A 22841-nucleotide genomic window follows, 5' to 3' on the forward strand; every position below is an offset into this window, starting at 1 on the left:
CTCATTAATGTAATTGATTTTGATAATAGAAAATTACTGTCGAATTAAGAATGTTTTGAGCTAAATATAACACTAATTCCTATTTTAAACGTACTCATTAATATTATACGATTTTTAATGGAAAATTACAGTCAAACGACTCAAACCCGAACCATACATTCATTTATTCATCGACATTTATTGAGTTTTAATTTATTTGCGTTGACCAATATATGTAATTGTTTTTATTATAGACTAATAGTCCATCGAATCCGACGTGAATTTGAATTACGAACATGCTTATGGCATTCATGGCGGACCTTCTCAATACATGCTCACCATATTATTTTCTTATATTTTGTTTCTTTCATATATTATTACTCTATTGCTTATCATATGTTTTATTTTATATTTATAATTTATTTATGAAAACAATAATTATATTGCCACTATCGCCAATGTTTTGTTTAACTTTACTTCATAATTTATTTTATATAAGCTTTTTTTACTCCTAGAAATTCACTTCCAGGACATATACTTCAAAGTAACAAAACAAATACACAAGTTTAAAAAACAAATTGAAGCTTAATTTATATAGACATACACAATTTCGTGAAATCTTTTACCATATAAAATATAATATTTCTTTCTATGATTTTTATTTTTCTAATACCTATATATTTAAAGTGATAAACTATAATTCTCTTAACTCCGCGCAGGGCGCGGGTTATCACCTAGTTAGAACATATTATTACATAAATATATGCTGTGCTACTCCGATTCTGGTGGGACGGGTCAGACAACAAAAGGAAGATGAGCTGGGTGGCTTAGAACAAACTAACAAAATCAAAAGCTGAAGGGGGCCTCGGCTTCAAAAATATTCAGATGTTTAATCAAGCCTTTTTAGCCAAAATTGCGTGGAGAATAATCACTGTACCTGATAGCTTTCTAGCGAGAATCCTTATTGGTAAGTACTGCCATAAGAAAAACTTCCTAGAGGTTGACCTGCCTAAAGTCTGCTCACATGGGTGGAGAGGGATCTTGCAAGGAAGAAACCTTCTAAGGGAGAAGCTAGGAAAGGCCATTGGGAATGGAATGACAACAAGAGTTTGGAGGGATTCATGGATGTCCCTTGACGAACAGCTCAAGTTCTGTGGACCTGTACAAGAGGAAGCTTTAGATCTGAAGGTCTCGGACCTGCTCACAGATGATATGAGGTGGAATACAGAGAGGATTGAGAAGTTTGTACCGGAATTCAAAGAGAAGATATTGAGACTCCACCCAAGCCAAGCAGGAGCTGAAGACTGTTTCATATGGCACCCTCTCCCCTCAGGTATCTACACTACAAGATCAGGGTATCACTCTGTTGCATCCAACAATCAAGAAAGAGTCACAACACTTAACACAAGTGATTTCAACTGGATCAAAGACATATGGGCCTTACCTTGTTCTCCAAAGATGAAAACGTTTCTATGGTCAGTGCTCCGAGATGCTCTCCCTCTAGGAGAAAACCTGCAGCGTAGAGGCATTAGTTCAGATGTGAGATGCCCAAGATGTAAGGAAATTGAATCGCCAATACACATATTCTTTATGTGTCCTTTCGCTAAAGAGGTGTGGGCTAATATACCTCTAAAAGAAGCAGTTCACATAGCTGCAACCGATAACTTCTCTACAGCCATGATCCGATTTCGATCATCGGTCTGCCTCCCCCCTACTGGAGTCACAACCACTGTGTTCCTTTGGGTCTGTTGGTCTCTGTGGAAGGATCGAAATCTGCTTATCTTTGAAAATAAACCGTCTCAACCTGAGGAACAGCGACAAGGGGTTTAGTGCTAGCAAGAGAATGGGGAGGAGCACAATCAAAAGTCCCAAAATTAACTAGCCATCCTCAGACTCACCTTCGATCACTCCCTGACAGAACGGTGGAGACAGAGCTAGTGCTTCCGAACACAACAACGATCAAGACCGATGCGGCGTGGGACTCCAACAGATGCAGGGCCGGTTTGGCATGGATCGCTTGGAATGGTGAAGGGAGAGAGATCAAGAAAGGATCTTCAGTACAGGATCACGTCTCATCCCCTCTGGCAGCAGAGGCGCTTGCAGTTAGAGAGGGACTCCGTTTGGCCGGGAACCTTGAGATTTCGAATCTCAGGATCTACTCCGATAACCTAACGCTCATTGGAGCTATCAACAACAAGAAGCAGAGGAAGGAAATTCTGGGAATCGTCAAAGATATCCACCTTCTAGCATCTGCATTTGTTTCAATTTCGTTTCATCACATTGGTAGGAAAAACAATCAGGATGCCGATGTCTTGGCAAAACAAACCCTTAGGATTTCTTTGCTGTAATGAACCCTTTCGGGCTGGGCTTTTGGGCCTTTTAATTTGAAGTTTTCAGTGACAAAAAAAAGGTAAAAACAATAGAAATTAATAAATAAATAGTTGATTACTTTATATTTTGACCAATCAAAAAACAATATAGTAGTATAAATTTATATGATCTGCATTTATTTATAGTATTGATTAGTGTTGAGATTTTTTTTTAACAAACAAAAATAGACGACTTTCATGTAAATTGTCTACGTTAAAAATCAATTGCAAAAATAACATAAATGGACGACTTCCTAGAAGTCTACCAGACGACTTCCGTGGATGTCATATGCATTAATGTTTAATAAATTTTCATTTTCTCTAAAACTATAAAGAGTTTTTAATATTTTTTTATTAATTCATGTATATTAGTCAATATTGAAACTACTGAATGAAATTTATAACATAATTGATGGTATTTATGAAGTTACCAACATTCATGCTTATTAAAGTTCTAACTAATTGAGAAGATTTCCGTGGAAGTTTTCTATGTTAGTTTTTGTAAATTTGTTAAGCAACTTTAAGATATTTTTTTTTAACTTTCAAAACTCTTAGGTAATTTCCCAGACCACATTTAGTGAAAGTGTTAAACGTTTAAACTTATATAAGATTTATATTTTGTGAATTTGACAAAGTTTTCTTTTAACATGTTTTCTCCTTTTCTTAAGAAGTTTTCTCCTAACATGTTATTCATGTTATGGAGAGTAGGAACCAACCAGCATTGGAGATTGCACAGAGTGTTATTAAGGGGAATCGGGTGGCATCCTATATTGCCCGTGGAGGCCCTCGTTGGTTGCAGGAGCGCCTCAATGCATAAGCCGAGACCAGATGATTACTGGTTCAGAGGAGTGCGAGTTTGCCTGGTTTCAGGCCTTTGTCCTCTGCTGATGTTATGTTCTTATCATTTTAAGTATCTTCTGATGCTTTGTCGTCTTTTGTTTCTTTTTGTGTTTTGTTTTCGGAAGTTTTTAGCCTTCCACCATACATTGTTTGTTCAACAAGCGTCTCTTTCCAGTGTTAAAAAAAAAAAAAGATGTTTTCTCCCTTTAAGATGTCTTCTCCTTTGGCTAAATTTTATTAAGTTTTCTTGATTACGTAGAGTGATAAAAATGTTTCTTGGTATGAGTATAGATTCTCGATGTGTTGAATCAAAACAAATACTAATGTCTTAAGACAGTTAACTAATGTTATCGTGCAAATGAAAATGAAATGTATTTGATAACGAAAAACTAAAAAATATCATCTTTTATACCAAATGAGACTTGTTACAATCATGCAAAAGCATTTGACCATAAACACCACACTCATTTGATGTTTGCTTCGAGCATCTTTTATACCAAATGAAAGAGCTTCTGACCGCAATTCTACCCGCACCCACTACACTCAGTTGCCTTGTCTCCGGTCTCAGCTCTTTACTTTCACTATCTCTGCAACTTGCTTCCATCTGAACCCCTACAAATATGCTGTCTGAAACCAAACACTTCATGTCTCTTGTAACCTACAGGGCATTGAAATAAATAAGAACATACAAGAGGGTTAGGTGCTAATAAAATTAAAACAAGCACTCACCAGTGATCAATGTCAAAAAGGCATCACTAGCAAAAACGATAGGCACCACTAGCAAAAACCAGACAGTAACCAGGCACCAACTGCAACACAACAATTTTCAACACAACATTATTCAGCATAACAATGAACTTTAATGGAAACTGCTTGTATTTGCACAATCATTAAATACAAGGCTAAGACAAGCTTCTATATACATCAGTTTGACAACTTATGATTAAAATACAAAAGTATGAATCTGATAAAAATGATACAAAGATCAATACAAAGGTCTCTCTTGTTTCTGGATTGCACAACATCTTTACCAGTTCCAATTCCCATACTGGCTCGTATGCTACCACTACCTTGTCCCAGCTAGGCATAGCATCTCTAGGAGACCGATGCAAGGAAGAAACAAGACGGATAGAGGAGTTGATGCGGCGGAGGCCGGAGGAGACGGCGGCGTCGCCTTTCAGAAAGACTTCTTTCTTGTGTTATAACTTACTCTGGAATACTGCATGGAAAAGATGACAGAGGAAGAGAGTCGAACATGGGAATATCCTTCCTTATGAGCCTCTCATCAATCCCACACAACAGAGCATAAGCCTGCCACAAAAAGAGAGAGAAGGATCAAACCTTGAGAGTTTGTGAGAATTGAAGAGTCTTGCTGCATGAAGAGTTCGTCATGATTTGAAGACTGATGAAGAACGATGGCTAAAGATGTGGAGCCCTCCTTTTGTGTTCCGATTTTGATGAGAGAGAGAGAGAGAGAGAGAGAGAGAAAAAGGTCAGACTTTTTTTTTTGAAAAAAGGCTTTCATATTAAAAACGTTAACTGTTACAAGATAAGACACGAGTCTTATAATTTGATAAAGTTTGCATGAAACATGAAACAAGTTTCATGGAAAGATTGAATCTCAACCAATGAAAAATCAAAAGTTGAGACTAGAATAACCAACACTGTAATGAAAGGCAATAACTAGTGATAAGAACCATGACCGCGGCGGCCACGCTTCCCTCTCCCTCGAACCGTCTTCCATTCCATGTCTTGGTATTTACTAGGGGGTTTTGTTTCCCTCCCACCTCTTGTCAAGCTGAGCGAGCTAGATGGCTCGGTCCCATCTTCATCCAATCCCACATCTCTTGACCCTTTGAACTGAGCAGGACTCTCAAATGCAAAGGGTGTGTGTGTTGTGGCTAGAGGACCAACGACTAAAGTTTCACTAACCTCAGTGTTGATAACGGTTGATGGAGATGACTCCATAATAAATGCTGTAGTGGGAGTAGATTGTGAATCTACTAATGTGGGTAAAGTGGGGATAAAGTTTGGTGAGGCAGTCGGGTTCTCTCGTTGAAAGGTAGGAGTAGCTTCTAGTTCAGATAAGAGACCTTCAATCTCTATGGTACGTTTCTCAGGCTCATGGGCACTATAATCTTCAGTTGGTAGGGAAGCTTTTTCATTAACATGTAGATCATTTTTCTGGATAGTTGGTGTAGAGTATTCAACATTATCCTTTTGCTGCATAACAGTATCAATGTTCACTATAGGAACATCAGAGCTAGTGTCTTGCGAGGTTGATGCGGAGATAGAAACCTGAGCAGTCGAAGAAGGTAACAAACACCTCTTTTCTTTGTGTCCTAGATTACCACACCTCTCACACATAGATGGAATCCATGTATACTCAACATTAACAAGGAAGATGTTACCTTGCTTATCATCAAGGGCAATAAGCTTCGGAAAGTCTCTGTCCAGCTCCATCTCAACTAAAACTTTTGCCTCGCCCATACTAGTAGGATCAAGTCGAGGTTTGTGCGTAAGAATAGGTTCTCCAAGTCCAGAAGCAACATGACTAATTCCTAATCTTGAGTAGCAACAATCCGGAATGTTCTTCAAATTGGCCCAAACCGGAAGCGTGGAGATTTCAGGGATTTTGAAGGAGCCTTCTGGGGTCCATGGCAGTACAAAAAGTAAGCAATCATCAATGTGCCACACTCCACGCTGAATAACCCATTGACGGGTAGGTTGGTGTGGGATATGGAACATGAAAGATGAATCGCCAAGCTTCTTACAACTGATCTTACAACTTCTTCCCCATATTCTATTCACCACAGCATGTACTAAACCACCTGGCGGTAGAGCACATTTATGGAACTTGCCAATGATATACTCATCCTTATTCTCTGGACCTAGCTTAAGCACTTTCGAAGGAATAGATACCTCAGGTGTGCCATCAATGCGGTAAGTTGGTGTGGCTGCCCGATAGAGATTACGCGAATGAGGGCTTAATCTCGCAGCCCAGGGGAAGCGGAGTCTCCCATCCGCTTTTAGTTCCGGTGGTGGTAGCTTTTCAATTGGGGGCTGGAGAGTACGAGATGGATACTTGCCCTTAGGTTGCTTGTTTAAGATCTCGTCATTTAAAGTCGGCCAGAGAGTGGCTAATTGATTCCCAACAATTGCAGGATCATAGTCTCGTGGAGTACTAGGATCAGGAGGAGTGGCTGGAGGTTTGAAATAAAGGGGTTTGGCCCATGATCCCATTGATGGGATAAATTTTTCTTTAGCTTGAGCAAGGTTTTCAGAAGGATCTGTTGGCGATTTATTAACCTCCGGCATTGATGTTTCCTGCAACTGTATTGATCCAGGGACAGGCAGCGATAGGTTTTTGACCCCAAGCGAGGATGGTTTCTGCATCGAAGCAGACTGAGGAAGCACATCCAGGACAGATGGTGCAACACTGTTTTTAGCAAGTGAATTCATCAAGCTATTAACGTGACAGTGTGAGCCAAAGGTCACTGGCGGAGCTAGCTTCGATGACGAATCATCACCTGCATTGTCGATGTTAACTGAAGCCAGATACTTTGAAGGAGAGTCACATACAGGGACTGTAACAGCTTCTGAAGTCAGAGGAGAAAGAGGAGCCACAGGTTCTGAAAGAGGAAACACGGGTTCAAGCAGGGAGGTTGTGTTCGTCCCTATCACCGGATCCGTCGGTGGCAACGAAAACGACAAGGGCAGAGTCTGATCAGTTTCAATCTCCAAACCTTCGACTAACAGAGTCGATGAAGACGAAGGAAGAGACAGAGAGTTGAAGCTTCTCGATTTCCGAAGCGGCAAGAACGGAGGAAGATCGATCTCTGACGCCATGAGAAGGGTCAAAGAGGAGGAGTAAGGTTTCTGGTGAGGCCTATTGGCGACGACTCACACCGGAGGACACCGAACTTCTTTGTCGATACTGGTTAGGTTTTCGCCTTCTTGGTCGCGAGATTAGGGGCGCGTGGTTTTGTCACGCGCGTAATAGATTAGATTAGATTAAAAAAAGGTCAGACTTTTAACCTTGTTAATAATGCATCTAGAACAACACTCACCGAAGAGGTCAGTAAGAATGGAGGTCGAAGGAGACAGAGGAGTTGACGCGGTGGGAGAAGGAGACAGCGGGGCCGAGCTTGGGGCAAGTGCGGCGAGGCTGGAGAAATAAAGAGCAGAGGGCTGAGTACTGCCAGCGGAGATTTGGGCAGAGAGAAAAGAAGCCATAGAGAGAAAGAGAAGGAAAAGGTCTTAAGGTTTGGCTTGTAGCTCCGGTGTGAGAGAGAGAGAGAGAGAGAGGCACGGGAGAGAGGGGATAAGTTGAGAGAACTAGGGTTTTTTTTTTTTTAAGAACAAGGATTCATGATTTATTTTTAGATTTTCAGTTTTATTTTAGTAAAAAATTATTATTATGTAAATTTTTAATTTTTAATTTTTTTAAATTTTTTAGATAAAATAATATTTATGCGGGAAAATAAAATTTCTTAAAATTTTAGGCGGGAATAATATTATGTACGGTTTGGACGACTTCTTTGGACCTTAAATATAAATCCTAAATAAATTGACTAACTAAACACTGCATAAAATCAAATAAAATTTATAAGAGTGCTTACTATAATCAAAAATAAATTCATATGGGTAAAATTTTCATTTTTCGAAAAAGCATTTAAGGTTTTCAAAATCTAACCATAAAAATATATACAATACAACAAATAATATTGTCAAACCCTAGACAAAAAATATCATGATTCACTACTTTCACTCATCTATGTTGAAAATAATTCAATTTTAATATATCTTAATTTATATCACTTAAAACTATGAATAATTACATGATTTTAATTTTTTACTTATCAAAATATTCTTTACGAAATTTATAAATTATTTTAATATCAACTATGTCATAAGACTTCTTTGACATCTATGTACAGTTTCTCAGAAAACTTATAAGATTTTTTGGGGTTATATTCGTAAAAATGAGTTTTGATTTTTTTGTTTGGTCACAAAGAAATTGATTTAATTTCATAAGTCTTTTAAGTTAGTTTTGTAATTATTCAAATTTGGGTATAATTTTATATTTAAAAAAATAAAATTTTGAGTCGCAATCTCTTTTTTTCTTAATGGAAGTTTCGCCGACAAACAAAGAAAAAGCAAATAGTCTCGGTCAAAAACAGATATTATCTTATCCTGTATATCGTACAAGTAAAACATAAATCCAAACATTCTATGTATATAAAAAGTAAGCACCTATTTACTTTCGTTAGCAAAAACAAAAGGATGATGAAAATGGCTTTAACCCGTAACTGTATTTTTCTTGTGTTCTTATGTCTCACTGTTCTCTTGATTCCAGGTATGTAATTTAAATTATAAAATTGTATTTTCTATGCGATATTATATAATCGTCTTATATATGTTCCCGTGCATACTATATACGTTTTTATTGCTACAATATATCAGAATAATGCATTACAATTTAGAGAAAGAGATCCATGTTTAAGGATTTTTATGCTTCTAATTACTACACTATATTATTTGTAAACAACATATATTGCAGAATTTGCAAAAGCTCAAGGTAAAGGGAGACCGATCGTGATAGGTACATGCTATCAGTTTCTACACTGCAATCAGACTTGCGTTGAATCAGATTTCTCTGGTGGAAAATGCGTACCTTTACCACCGGCTCGCATTGATTTTGTATGTGTTTGTTATCCAAAATATTGAGGATGTTGCATTAGTATTATAATATCCCTTATTATTAAAAGAAAACATTTTTAAATCTAATTTTTGTTTAATAATTTATCTAAAAATATAACAATTTAGCTGGGTTTTCATCGCTACATGCCTCTTTAGCTTACAATTTTAATTGATGAACATTTACTAGACAAATTACAATATATTCCATTAGTGCTTATATTAAAAAAAGATTATTGGATATGCGAATTATTGACCGCCATATATGATTATCTATGCAAATTAAACTAATATATAACTAACTACCTGAAGTATATGTTAATAATGATAATATCTAGTTAACATTCCGAGTTTAGTTTAATGTTAATAACCCTAAAGGTGATGTGAAAGAAAAGGAAAAGGTCTTAAGGTTTGGCTTGTACCTCCGGGGAGAGAGAGAGAGAGAGAGAGAGAGAGAGGAGAGAGAGAGAGAGAGAGAGAGAGAGAGAGAGAGAGAGAGAGAGAGAGAGAGAGAGAGAGAGAGAGAGAGAGAGAGTTTCTTTTTCTTTTTTTTTAGAACACGGATTCATCATTTATTTTTTAGATTTTCAGTTTTATGTTAGTAAAAAATATTATTATTTAAATTTTGAAATTTTAATTTTTTATTTTTTGAATAAAATAATCTGTAAGCGGAAAACTAATATTTTCTTAAAATTTTATGTACAGAAGACTTTCAGAAAGTCGTATAGACCCTAAGTATAAACCTTAAACTAAATTAACTAACTAAACATTTCGTAAAATCAACTAAAACTTAAAAAAACATTTACTATATACAGAAATAAACACATAAAAGTAAAATTTTAATTTTTCAAAAAATCATTTAAGCTTTCCAAAATCTAATCCTAAGAATACATACAATGTTACAACATATGTTGTCAAACTCTAGACAAAAAAATATCATGATTCACTACTTTCACTCATCTATATTGAAAACAATTCAATTTTATTATATCTTAATTTATATCACTTAGAACTCTAAATAATTACATGATTTCAATATTTCACTTATCAAAATATTTTTTACAAAATTTATAAATTATTTTTAAGAACAACTATACCAGAAGACTTTCATGTACATCGTCTAGACGACGTACAATTTTTCAGAACATTCAGAAGACTTTCTAGGGCTATATTCGTAAAAATTAGTTTGAGTTTTTTGTTTGGTCACAAGGGACTGGTTGTAATTTCACAAAACTTTTATGTTAGTTTTGCAATTCATTCAAGTTGGATGTAGTTTTCCATTTAAAATCAAGTTTTGAGTCATAAATCTCAATATCTTTTTATGTCTGTAGGGGATCACATGCGGTAAGCCCAGACTAATCCCCACAAGACTTTCCATCCGAACACACAGTTATAGACGAGAAGGTGGCCAAAGCGACTCGAACCGATGGCGGACACTCCTTCTGGAGTTCCATAAATCCCAAATATTTGTGAATTTGTTTTATTGCATACTTATAGTTAAGCATACTACATAGTTTTTATTGCTACAATATATCGACATAATGTATTATAAGTTTATAACTGAGGGTAAGATATCCATGTCTAAAGAATTTTTTAACGAAATAAATTGCAGAATTTGCAAAAGCTCAAGGAATAGAAAAGCCGATCATAATAGGTACTAGCACAGAGGTTCCACACTGCAAACAGAAGACTTGCATTAAAGCAAAAATTTTTGGTGGAAACTGCGTCCCTTTACCACCGCCATACAATAATTTTGTTATCCATAATAATTATAAATAAATTGGTGAGGTATTGCATTATGTTAATCAAAAAGGTTGCAATGCATGCAATTCAAAATAAAACAAATAGATAATGAGTTTGTTTGTCTATCACTAGAAGAGGAACCCTAGAGATCTAAGATGATTGAAAATATTGTATTTTAAGAATATTTTACAGCACCTAAATTCAGCGAAAAGGCTCCAAAATTGCTTACTCTGAAGACTGCATATCAACCTGAGAAGAATCCCAACCACTTAACTCTTTCATAAGTCGGAGAATCTTCACTCTATATTAAATTTATGTAGGAAGAACAATAATGTGTTCGTGGATATGTTAATATAATTTCGTATTATATTTAAATAAATATTAGTATAAAATTGTGTTCAAAAGTTTCTTGAAAGATTACTAATAAGGATGTTTTCAATACTCGTGAATAAAAATTACAAATGTTAATATAAATTTGTGTTTACGCTGCTTTCTTCCCCCGCAAGACGGTGATGCCACCAGTTCAAACTTCTTCTCTCTCTTGTCTCTGTCGTCGGCCTTACGATCTCTTTAGCTGTTCAAACCTCCAGATGGTCCTAGACCCATAGTGCCTTGTCTAAGATTTGTTATGAAAGAGATTTGCTTTGCTTTGCTTTCTATTTGTATTGAAATACTTGCCTTTAAGAAGAAAAAAATTTTGTTGGGCCTTCATTTGGTCACTTGAAGGAGGTCATGTGGAAGATTACATCCCAAGACGAAGCGTTCGTAAGCGTCGTCTTGACCGTACTGACATTAGCAAAAATTGGTGCTGGACCTAGAAAAAAATTAAGGTCTTATGTCAACTTTTTGGCTTAAAATAAACTAAAAATTACTTGTCCATAAGAAAAATATTCCAAGCATTGGCACAGAAAAGAAAGAAAAAGTAAATACACAATAAGGCGGTAAATTGTGATTTAAAAAATATAAACTAAAATGAAAGAAATGTAGTATAAAATTGAACAGATTATTTTATTTCTTTTTTTTATTAAAAAAGTTGTGGTGGAAAGATTTGTTTTGTATTTTATTTAGTGTTTCGTAGAATTGATGGAAAGATCATTACATTTAATTGAAAGTAGATCTTGACCCGCGCAACCGCGTAGGTATTCATTATATCTTTTAATTTTTTGTTTGTTTTTAAATGATACATTTGTAAAAATTAGTCATACGATATCAAATATTTTTTCGTGTGTTTAACCATTTATTGTATCTCCGATATTTGGTACTATATAAAAAATCCAATTTTCCTGAAATAAAAATATGAAAAAATAAAGAACTATGAATTAGTACGGTATACAAAACTGATAAATTAGTTATTACATTTATAAGTCTAGGTTTCTGATGAAATAGAAAACTATGAGTTAGTATGAGTTAGTAAGGTATACAAAAGTGTTCGATGGTTTCAGGAAGTAAACACGATTTTCCATTTTAGGTAATAGTTTGGACCCTAAGTAAAATAATATACGCTATAGAGATATCTTATATTCTATTTAACGATTTAGAAAAGCATTAATTTTTTTTGGAAATATTTTTTATATATCATAAATTGGGTACTACAAATTAGATTGGTCCGCAAGTCAATGGAAAAGAAAAAAATTTAGTAACAAATTTAGTGATCTAGGAATCTCCCTATATATTAAAAGAGAAGTCACTTTAGTGATTTCTGGTGACGTGTCGTTCATAGGTGAAGTTTCAAGAAAATTGTTATAATTTGATTAGTCGATGATTTTTAATTTTTATTTATTTAATTTTGATCTAAAATTTAAGGTAAGTCTAAAATCATTTAACATCACTTGCCATATAATCTACAGAATAACAATTTATGGAAACTGATTCTCGAAATTATAGAAAGATTAATAATATTTTATTTATTACTTTTAATATTTATAAACTATAAAATATAATGAACGAAATTTTATATAAGATAATTATAATTGTTTTATACTCTACTTGATGAATTGTATTCGAATATAATTATATAATAATTATTTTAAATATTAAAAAATTCAAACATGTTTATTAATATTATTTTTAAATTATTTATCGTTGTTTAAAAATAAATTTATCATAATTTTAAAATAATTTACAGAATGTTATAAATTATTAATAAAATTAAATTTACTTTATATTGAATATTTGTTTATTGTTAAATATTTTTTAGAATTTCTTTTTGATTTATTTTTTCCATCGACACTACTAAAAAGGAAAGCCCTCTAAATACTTACCTTATTTTGTAATTTCGATATATCATTTAATTCGTCGATCCCACTATAATAGAAAAATACCATTGAATACTAATTGCAAGGGAAAACATAATTTAATGACCAATTAACATCACTTTCCAAATGACTTACATAATATTATTAATAACTATTTATGGTAACTTATTGTCGAAAGTATGGTATATAAATCTATTTTATTAATTCAAATAAATATTTTGGATTCCAAATGACTTACATAATATTGTTAATAACTATTTATGGTAACTATTGTCGAAAGTATGGTATATAAAGTCATTTTATCAATTCAAGTAAATATTTTGGTTTATTATTTTATGTAGTCTATAGATATATTAGAATATAAAGTCATTTTATCAAATCAAATAATTTATTTTAATTCATCGATCCCCTATAAAAGGAAAGTAACATTGAATACTGATTGAAAAGGAAAAAATAATTTAATCCCTCTATTAACATTACTTGCGCAACAATATTAGTTAATACATGTAATAATTAGTTTCCTTATTACAAATGGAAATAATTATCTTGATTTTGTTGATTGATTTTTTAGAATTTCTTTTTCGATTTATTTTAATCATCGACACTACTAAAAATGAAATCACTTTAATACTTAACTTTTGTGTTTTCTCGATTCAAAGAACATCTTTTTGCGATCATTTCTCTGTTTAATTCATTAAATACTCACTAAATATTTTAGATGTTAGAGAAACGAAATTAATTGACAAGATATTTTCTCTCCTAAAATCATGCATTTAAAACTTAATATTTATGGTGAGACTTGTCAACCAAAATTCTGGTGCAATCTATTCACGAGATGTTCTCCTTTAGCTTTATTAACAAGATATTCCAAAAATAATATTACCTTATAAGTATAAGATTTATTGAGAATTTATTAAAGAATATTCTACTTCTTAGCTTATCATGCAAGCTAAATCAATGAGAAACGTCTACCAATTTACTATAAATAAGACATTCACAGTAGAAGAAACGAAATAATTGAACTTTGTATTCTGAACTTTTAATGTTAATAATGTTCTGAACTTTTTTTTCTTCTTATTTTAGAACATTAAGCTTTTATATTTCATGAGAGCTGATTTTTCTTTTGGTTTATATGCAGATACCCTATTATGACGATTTGTCCACTGAAGCTATATATGATTTGATTGTACACATCTTTGATATATCATTTTGATAACATCTTTTTTCCTCAATCTGGTAAAAAAATTTTACTCAATTTGATAACATCTCTCAGATAAATCATTTCAATAGCATCTTTTTGTGCTGCGAATATTTTTCTTTTTTTGATTTGTAGATTTATATTATTGTTTAGAATTATAAGCTTATATATACACATATTTGTTTTTTGGTTTGCTGATTGTGATTTTGTTTTATATTTTTTCAGAGATGATTTGAGAGAAGTGGTCATATTTCAGACCTCTAAGAGTTCACCATTCCGATCCTGCAAAAGATGTGCACTTAGAATGATATTTTCTCTACTTTACATCAAAATTGGATAATCAATTATATTTTTAAAATATCTATAGTAGGATGGTATTTTCTCTACTGAAATAATATCTTATTTCCTAATCTCATGCTTTAATATTTAAACTTTAAGGACAAGATTTGTCAATTAAATCATTAGTGTAAACTACTCCCGAGATATTCTCTTTTTTATATTTAAAATGTAATTTTAGTAACAATATATTTCATAAATAATCCTAACTTATAGGTAGATACATTTTTAAAATTAATTTGAGAACATTCTATTACATAGCTTATTGTGAAAGCTAAATATTTTAGTAAAGTCTAGCATTTTACTTATCTTTTGTGTTTTCTCGATTCAAATAACATCTTTTTGAGATCATTTCTCTGTTTAATTCATTAAATACTCACTAAATATTTTAGATGTCAGAGAAACGAAATTAATTGACAAGATATTTTCTCTCCTAAAATTATGCATTTAAAACTTAATATTTATGGTGAGACTTGTCAACCAAAATTCTGGTGCAATCTATTCACGAGATGTTTTCATTTAGCTTTATTAACAAGATATTCCAAAAATAATATTACCTTATAAGTATAAGATTTATTGAGATTAGCTTATCATGTTTTTATCAAAAGAAAACGTCAGTAGATCAAATTAATTTTTACATGTTCTTTCAGGCTTGAGTTTATCAGAAGATCAAATTAAGAGTTTATCTTTGACGGAGATTGAATCAATCATGCGTTTGAACGGAAGCTCATTTACATTGTTTAAGTTTTGAAATGTGTTATCAATAGTATACTCTTCTATTGGTCAAGATGTAGATTTTGTTAGATTTTCTATTAATTAATTTTTTTTGTTTTACTTTTGTGGAATTCGCGATATTGTATTGTTGTAAATCAATAATAAAGACATTTTTCTCACTATTAATAGGTGAGAGAGAGAGGGAGGGAGAGAGAGGGAGGGAGAGGGAGGGACGGAGAGAGATAGGGAGGGAGAGGGAGGGAGGGAGGAGGGAGGAGGAGAGGGGAGAGAGAGTGGGAGAGAGGGAGAGAGAGGAGAGAGGGAGAGAGAGGAGAGAGAGAGAGATTAGTGTTTACGGTATATCCAAAAGTTTTGAGTTTATTGTTTATGATTTATCCGGTAAAGCCAAAGGGTTAGAGTATACTCAAGGGTTTAAAGTTTACCAAGAGTTTAGAGTTTAAAAATTAATGAATGTAATTTGTATATTTTAAAATAAAAAATAAAAACTAACAGCAAAGTAGATTGCATTCATTATAATGCAATAAAAACCTCTTGATACTGAAGTTACTTTGTTCCATCTCGTCCATGTAAAATATTGAGTACCAACATTTTTTTGTACCTGATGCTTTCTCCAAAGGGCGGTGGTATTATGATATAAAATTCGTTACTTATAAAACTATGTACTACTTAGTTAATAATTTGAATATGTTTATGTCCGCACAGGGTGCGCGCCGGCCACCTAGTAATAAGTTAAATGATAATTGATTTTATATGTTTAATTTCCTATATCTAGTATTTGTTATCATAAAGACTCTTATTTAATTGGATGTACGGAGGAAGTAACAATGATATATATTTATTGAACATAAAGAGGGTATATATTATATGTTTTCTCATTTGTCATATATTGATCTTGTGTAATTTGAAATGATTTGGTTTCACTTATTCCGTGATGGTAACTTTCTTTTTCCACCATTGTATAATAAATATTTTAAAATTGTACTGTATTTAAAAAAAATGTACTGTAAATAACAAATGATGCATGTTATGATATTTTATTAAAGTAGAACATAGTAATCTTTTTGCGGGAAAAATATATAAAGATCATCATGTTAATACAAAACCATTAATACAAAATATAAATGACCATAATATTACTTCATGTCTTTCATATATTAATATAAAACCTTATTACAAAATATATAAATGATCACAGTGGTACTTCATGTTTTTAAAATTGTAACATAAATAACAACAGATTCATGTTATGATATTTATTAAATCATAAAATAATAATATTTTTGGGAAAAGATTTGACTTAAATTATTGTTTCCGTGAATTACAACTGATTCATAATAACAACTGATTCATGTGAATTAAATTTTCTTTCAATTATTGATTCATAATAACAACTGGTTCATGTGAATTAAATTTTCTTTAAATTACTGTTTCCGTGATGTTAGTTAAATTTCGTTTTAGGAAATGCATTAAGACAAAAAATATTAATGATAAGATTTTTAATTATTTCAGTTCCATATGGTTGTAAATAAATTGTAAGTTTAAGGGATATTTTTTATTTGTACTTCTATTTTAATAAGATAGATAGATGATAAAATTTTATAGAATTAATAGAATTAGTTATATTATAGAACCACAAACTCTTTAACAATAAGTCATTCTCTTATTAATCAATCAAAGCTTTAGCAATACAACTCAAACCTAAAGCTTAATCACACATACAATCCGTGAGTTGATTCATTCATCATATGTCTCAATATATAGACATCACACTTTCAATATTTTCTAAACACTTTAGTTTTAACATAAAGAAAAAGTTAGAGGCATATCACCTAAATAGATCGGAAAATGTTGAAGCACTTGGTGGATCTTCCGTGTGCTGAACCGTCGGTTTGACTTTGATCCAAATCAGATTAATCGGTTGCTCTTTCATTTGCGGTAGAACCTGTTCACCTCTTCAAGCAACCTTGATTCCTGTCATTACCACCATGGATTTGTGTTTTGGAGCTTTGAATCGCATCTCAATCGTCATTTCAGAGGTGAACCTCAAGACAATATTACCGAAAAAGAAACATCTCGGACAAAACAATTATCTTTTCTTTACTGTTTTTTTAACGTGATGATCAAAGACCGAGAGTTTTGTCGGTAGAAAACAAAAATATTTATTTTACCATGGGTTTTATCTACATAAAATACTTAAAATGGATATTTACATAAAATATTGATTGGGCCAAACTAATGGTAAAATATCTTGCAAGTTATGACCAAAATACTTCCCAATTATTTTGGGCCAAGATCAGCACACGGAAGTTCGTTTTGTTGGAAAAATATTTCATTTGGGTCGAGTTTTATATTGGGCCGAGTTTTGTCGGTACAAATATTTTCGTTTGGACCATTTGGGCCACGTTCTAATATTTATATTAATAAACATTCACACATATTTATTAATATTTCTTTTTCTCAATATAAGTAAAACTTTTTTAAAATAATATAATAATAGTTTATTCACAAGTTAAATCTGTTAAAAAAAACTCTTTGAAAAAGTCGGTACATATAAATGAAGATTGATTGAAAAAATACCACTGTAAGTTTTTTTTTTTAATCAAGTTCAATTTTATATATATAAATACTGAGGAATAAAATAAAAATAAATTAATATCATAAAAAAAATACATGAACATATTACATGTCACAAAATTTTCCAAATTTTATAATAAATATTAAGAGAAAAATAAATCCGCGCTTTTAAAGCGCGGATCAAAAACTAGTAAATCATTATTTCCTAATCCTTACAAACTTCCATATTATCTAGGATTAGGTAGCTTCCATCTCAAGTTAGTTCAAGCTTATTCCAACATTCTCCCGCTTAAGCTTGACTTCATCTTCACACATGTCTAGAACTCCAATGAGTTCTCTCATTTCTTTAAAACGGTTTCGACTGAGAGCTTTCGTAAGTATATCAGCTCTATGTTCATTCCGCGATACATGCTCTACTTCAATTTGTCCATTCTCAACACATTCTCGTATAAAATGAAACCTTCTATGGATGTGTTTGCTTCTACCATGAAACATTGGATTCTTTGTTAGTGCAATTGCGGATTTGTTGTCAACTTGAACGACTACCTTCTTGCATTCATCACCAATGGTTTCACTGAAGAGCTCCTGGAGCCATATTGCCTGTTTTGCTGCTTCCGTGGCCGCCATAAATTCCCTTTCACACGATGACAATGCCACAATTTCTTGTTTCTGAGAACACCATGTTATGGGACTATCACCAAAATAAAAGATACACTACTAGAAATATGCACATTCTTAGCACACGATAAACGCTATAATAGAGCTTTCATAGCGAAAGTTGAAATGTTATGTCATCGGCAGCCATCATAGGTACCCCCTCTACGATAACATTTTTTTAAATGCTATGAAATATGCAGATACGATAGCAATATTTGAATGATGTTATTAACTTAAATATAACACTATTTTTTTGTTACAAATTGATTACGATTTATATATTCGTGCTATGATAGATCTTTCTACAATAAACAAAAATTAATTATAATTCGAAATAAAATAATTTAATATTAAACAGAAAATTGTTTTATATTGAAATTAAAATAAATTTTATTTATATATTAAAATTGGTTTACAAATTAATCCAGGTTTACAAAACTTAACCAATAATACATAAATATATTACTCTAATCCTAATTAAACCAATTAATTAATGTAAACCTAACTAAACCAATTGATTAACTAAACCTAAATCTAAACCTAATAGACGCTTCAGCCACCATCGCCATCTTCACAAAGCTTCAGCCATCATCGCCACCTTCACAAAGCTTCAGCCACCGTCCACGAACCAGCAACAAGCTACCGGCTTTGCACCGCTGCCGCACCACGCTTAACCGGAGATGCCGCTCTGTCACACCAATACTTCTCCATTCTGTTTCATCACTGTTCCTTCTCAGATCTGTAAAAAAAAACAAAACCGAGTAGAGGATAAGATAGAAAGATGAGAGGAGAAGAGAGAGAGATAAGAGACAGAGAGAGAGAGGTGACCTGTGGTGTTGGTGATGAGCGTGACGGTGGTGAAGAACGCGACGAAATCAAAAGAGCGTGGTGGTGACGAACATGAAGGCCGGCGGTGGTGGTGGTGAAAAGGAGATGAAATTAAAAGAAAATTTTGATAGAGATAGAGAGAGATGTGCAGAGACATGAGTGAACCAAAGAGATAAAGAGAAAAGAAAGAAGAAGAAGTGAGCAGATTCGTGAGTGAAGAGAGTGAATGTCGTAGACGAAGAAAATAGAGAGGAAAGAGAAAGAGAAAGATAAAGAGGGATTAGATTTGGTCTGTTGGATTAATCTAATCCAATGGTGGAGGTTGTGATCTGAGTACTTTGATATCATTGGTCCATGACAATTTTCTTTGTTAATTGATTTTTTATCTTTGGTAAAGTTATATAAAATTTTGATTTACAGTTCTATTTAATTTATATGTTAGATAATGTAAAATTTATATATCAAGCTTTTGAATTTTTCTAATATGAAAATTAAAATATTAAAATTAAAACTTTAAAGTTATGTTTATGATAGAGGGTTTAAAATTCGGAGGATGGGATTTATAGTTTAAAATAAAAAGAAAAATTTTGAGTTTAAATTTAAGATATGAGGTTAAAGTATGAAATATTAGGGTTAAATTTAAGATATGAGGTTAAAGTTTGGATATAAGATTAAATTTTGAGTTTAAATTTAGGATATGAGGTTAAAGTTTGGATATAGTGTATGAATTTAAGGTTTTTTGAAAAGTTTGAAAAATTATAAATTTAATAAAGGTTTGAAGCTTTAATATTTTGTTACTTTTGTAAGTAAGAGTTAGAAAATAATTTGGGTTAGAAGCTTAGATATTAGGTTTGAAATATAAAATAAACTTAGTGTTTTATGATATAAGTTATATAAATAAAGTTTAGTGTTTTAAAACAAAGTTTAGTATTCTATGATATAAAGTTTGAAGTTTATATTTAGAGTATTGAATGTATAATTTATGTTTGAAGTTAGGATTTAGGATATAAAGTTTGATTAAAGAGTAAAGATTTGTGTTAGAAAATTATAGTTTAAGATTAAGAAGATTAAATTTTGAAGTTATAATATGAAAATATTAGAGTTTTAAAGGTTGTTTTTAGAGTTTAGGGTTTAAAACCATGTTTCGGGTTTAGGGGATCAAATAGCTTTTCTTAGCGTTAGAAAAATGCTATAATATTTTTCTGATAGTATTACTGAAACTGCTTAAATAATGTTTCGGCGCTTAAGTATAATTTTCTGCTAATTATTGGCGGAATCAGTAATTTTAACTTCCCGCTCACTTAATTTTTAAAATAGCACTAACTAAGCGCTATTTTACATTTCACTCTATAACAACGTTTATCTAATGCTATTATATAGTACGATAATTTTTTGCTCATCTACAATAACAGTTCAGTAAAACGTGCTATAACAATGTGCTATTAATGGAGACTTTTTTTGTAGTGATATGACCGGTCATGCTCTTTCCGTCATCGTCATCAACATTATGAGAGCTATCACGAAATCCCATCAGCTCTTGCTTTGATGCTCTCTTGAAGTGTAAGCCGTATGAAGTATTACCACGCAAGTAACGAAAGACTTGCTTTAGGGCCGCTTCGTGTGTTTCCTTAGGTTCACACATATATCTACAGAGTAAGCCAATACTAAATGATAGATCAGGCCGTGTGTGTAGTAGATATCGAAGGCAGCCAATGCTATGTCTGTACTCTCTCTCGTCAATGTTAGTCTCGTGAGGTGACTTGGAGAGTCTTATATTCACGTCCATAGGTATGTGAACGAGATTGCATCTATGCATACCAGCTTCTTCAAGAATCTTTTGTGCATATATGTCTTGTGTCAGCACTATGCCATTGTCGGTTTGTCGTACTTCAATACCAAGATAATAAGTTAGTTTGCCAAGATCGCTCATCTCAAACCTTCGAGCCATGTCAAGTTTAAACTCAACGACCAACCCCATGGATGAACCTGTGACTAGTAGATCATCGACATACACACAAACAATCAGTAGATCACCCTTTACCTCCTTTCTATAGAGCGATGGCTCTTTGGAACATCGAGTGAAACTAAGATCTTTCAGAATCGAGTTCAGCTTAATGTTCCAGGCCCTAGGTGCCTGTCTTAAACCGTAGAGAGCTTTATGTAGCCTGTAGACTTTCTCTTCTTTGCCTTTGACTACGAACCCTTCAGGTTGAGTCACATAGACTTCCTCTCAGCTCCCTGTGTAAGAATGTTGTCTTGACATCAAGATGGTGAATTTCCCATCCCTTTGAAGCTGCAATAGCAATGACTAATCTGATAGTTTCTACACGAGCTACAGGTGTATTGCTAAAGATTTGATTGATTAATAAGAGAAGGACTTTTTGTTAAAGAGTTTGTGGTTCAACAATTGGTATTAGAGCGCGGTTGACGAGAAATCTGCAAGAAAGATCGAAATACCCTTTGAATGATGAATGAGTGATGAATGGGTATCCTATGAGTTAGGAATGGGAGGTGTGTGTGGCAGAGATCAAGTCAAAAGATCATGGAAGTCAGTTGTGGGACACGAGATGAATGTGATCCTTAGTTTGAAGGGGAGAATGTGAGATAACAATCTAAGTCCCACATTGGAGAATTAGACAAGGAGTGTCTAATATATAAAGAGATGTCCAACTCTAATAGTACAAGGCCTTTTGGGAAGGAAACCAAAAGTAAATTCATGCGGGCCAGCCTCTAAAGCCCAAAATGGACAATATCGTACTAATCGGACAATATAGAGTTGGACACGTGGTTTCACAATCCCAACATATATCATATCATTTTATTCCAAAATGAATAACCATGTTAGTCTAAGTCAAAGTCAAAACAAATTGTCTGAGTCAACAATAGATATCGCCGAGCGTAGGATACACAGAGACGTATGCGAAGTCAAATATATAAAAGGAAACTAACCATAAATCAAAGCAAAAATTCTGTGTTAGTACATTTTGCCGAGTATAGTGTACACATAGAGAAGATTATATATATATGTGTGTGTGTTAAAATACAAACTATTCAGTTTCATAAGCAAAATCGAGGAGAAGAAGAAAAAACGCAATACAAATTGCAACAAAATAATTTAATGGCTTCATCAAAGACATGTTTTTTCCTTGTGTTCTTATGTCTCGTTGTTCTCTTGATCCCAAGTATGAATAAATAATTTTTGCTTTTCATATACATTGTATTATATATCTCCTTTCATGCTTATAACTATATATATCAAATTGTATACGAAGTAAATGTGAAAATAGATTCAACTGCAAATATTCTTTTATGTTTTTTAATATAAGACACTAAACTTTTGTTTTAATTATAAATTTCAGAATCTGCACAAGCGGAAGATGGCGGAAGTCATTTGGAAATTGTGCAAGGTCCCTGCTCGAAATTTCCAGACTGCAATCAACAATGCACTGACTTAAGATATCCAGGTGGAGGAAAATGCATCAAAGTGGGTCGATATGTCACTTATTTGATGTGTGCCTGTTTTGCATAATCTTATATGATAATAAAATAATATGTTTAAGATATTGAGCGAGTGGTAAAATATTAATAAAAATGTTACAAATATTTTTAAAATGTTTTTTACGGTAG

General features: G+C 32.7%; 2 protein-coding genes and 2 long non-coding RNA genes across 5 annotated transcripts; 3 read left to right on the forward strand and 1 right to left on the reverse strand.

The window, feature by feature from the left end:
- The first annotated feature begins 864 nt into the window (after positions 1 to 864).
- LOC117127522 lies at positions 865 to 2327 on the forward strand. The gene is made up of 2 exons (XM_033278091.1): positions 865 to 1726; positions 1795 to 2327. The coding sequence occupies exons 1-2, from the start codon at positions 865 to 867 to the stop codon at positions 2325 to 2327; spliced, it is 1395 nt and encodes a 464-aa protein (XP_033133982.1).
- A 2133-nt stretch (positions 2328 to 4460) lies between these two features.
- LOC117127289 lies at positions 4461 to 10733 on the forward strand. The gene is made up of 2 exons (XR_004450221.1): positions 4461 to 4680; positions 7213 to 10733. It is a non-coding gene; the product is annotated as an uncharacterized LOC117127289 (long non-coding RNA).
- Positions 4688 to 7213, reverse strand: LOC103834736. Of its 2 annotated transcripts, none has more exons than XM_033277099.1 (2): positions 5131 to 7213; positions 4688 to 5086 (listed from the first exon to the last, which is right to left on the reverse strand). In XM_033277099.1, exons 1-2 carry the CDS (start codon positions 7035 to 7037, stop codon positions 5062 to 5064), a joined length of 1932 nt encoding a protein of 643 aa, XP_033132990.1. In that variant the 5' UTR covers positions 7038 to 7213; the 3' UTR covers positions 4688 to 5061. The 2 variants fall into 2 exon arrangements, with proteins under 2 accessions (XP_033132990.1, XP_033132991.1); XM_033277100.1 differs by having other exon boundaries at positions 4688 to 5080; positions 5125 to 7213.
- Positions 10734 to 18894: 8161 nt separating the features above from the next.
- Positions 18895 to 22817, forward strand: LOC103834738. Its single transcript, XR_626554.3, has 3 exons — positions 18895 to 19100; positions 19210 to 22396; positions 22574 to 22817. It is a non-coding gene; the product is annotated as an uncharacterized LOC103834738 (long non-coding RNA).
- Positions 22818 to 22841: the final 24 nt, after the last annotated feature.

This window comes from Brassica rapa, chromosome A08 (genome assembly GCF_000309985.2).
Source record: "Brassica rapa cultivar Chiifu-401-42 chromosome A08, CAAS_Brap_v3.01, whole genome shotgun sequence".
Taxonomy (NCBI): Eukaryota; Viridiplantae; Streptophyta; class Magnoliopsida; order Brassicales; family Brassicaceae; genus Brassica; species Brassica rapa.

What these genes read in the sequence shown, in the direction of transcription:
- LOC117127522 (XM_033278091.1), top strand. Translation starts at nt 865, where the DNA reads ATGTTTAATCAAGCCTTTTTAGCCAAAATTGCGTGGAGAATAATCACT. An exon ending in CACTGTGTTCCTTTGGGTCT is followed by an intron (nt 1,727 to 1,794) that starts GTTGGTCTCTGT and finishes CCTGAGGAACAG; the next exon opens with CGACAAGGGGTTTAGTGCTA.
- LOC103834736 (XM_033277099.1), bottom strand. Translation starts at nt 7,037, where the DNA reads ATGGCGTCAGAGATCGATCTTCCTCCGTTCTTGCCGCTTCGGAAATCG. An exon ending in TCATCTCCATCAACCGTTAT is followed by an intron (nt 5,087 to 5,130) that starts CAACACTGAGGT and finishes GTCCTCTAGCCA; the next exon opens with CAACACACACACCCTTTGCA.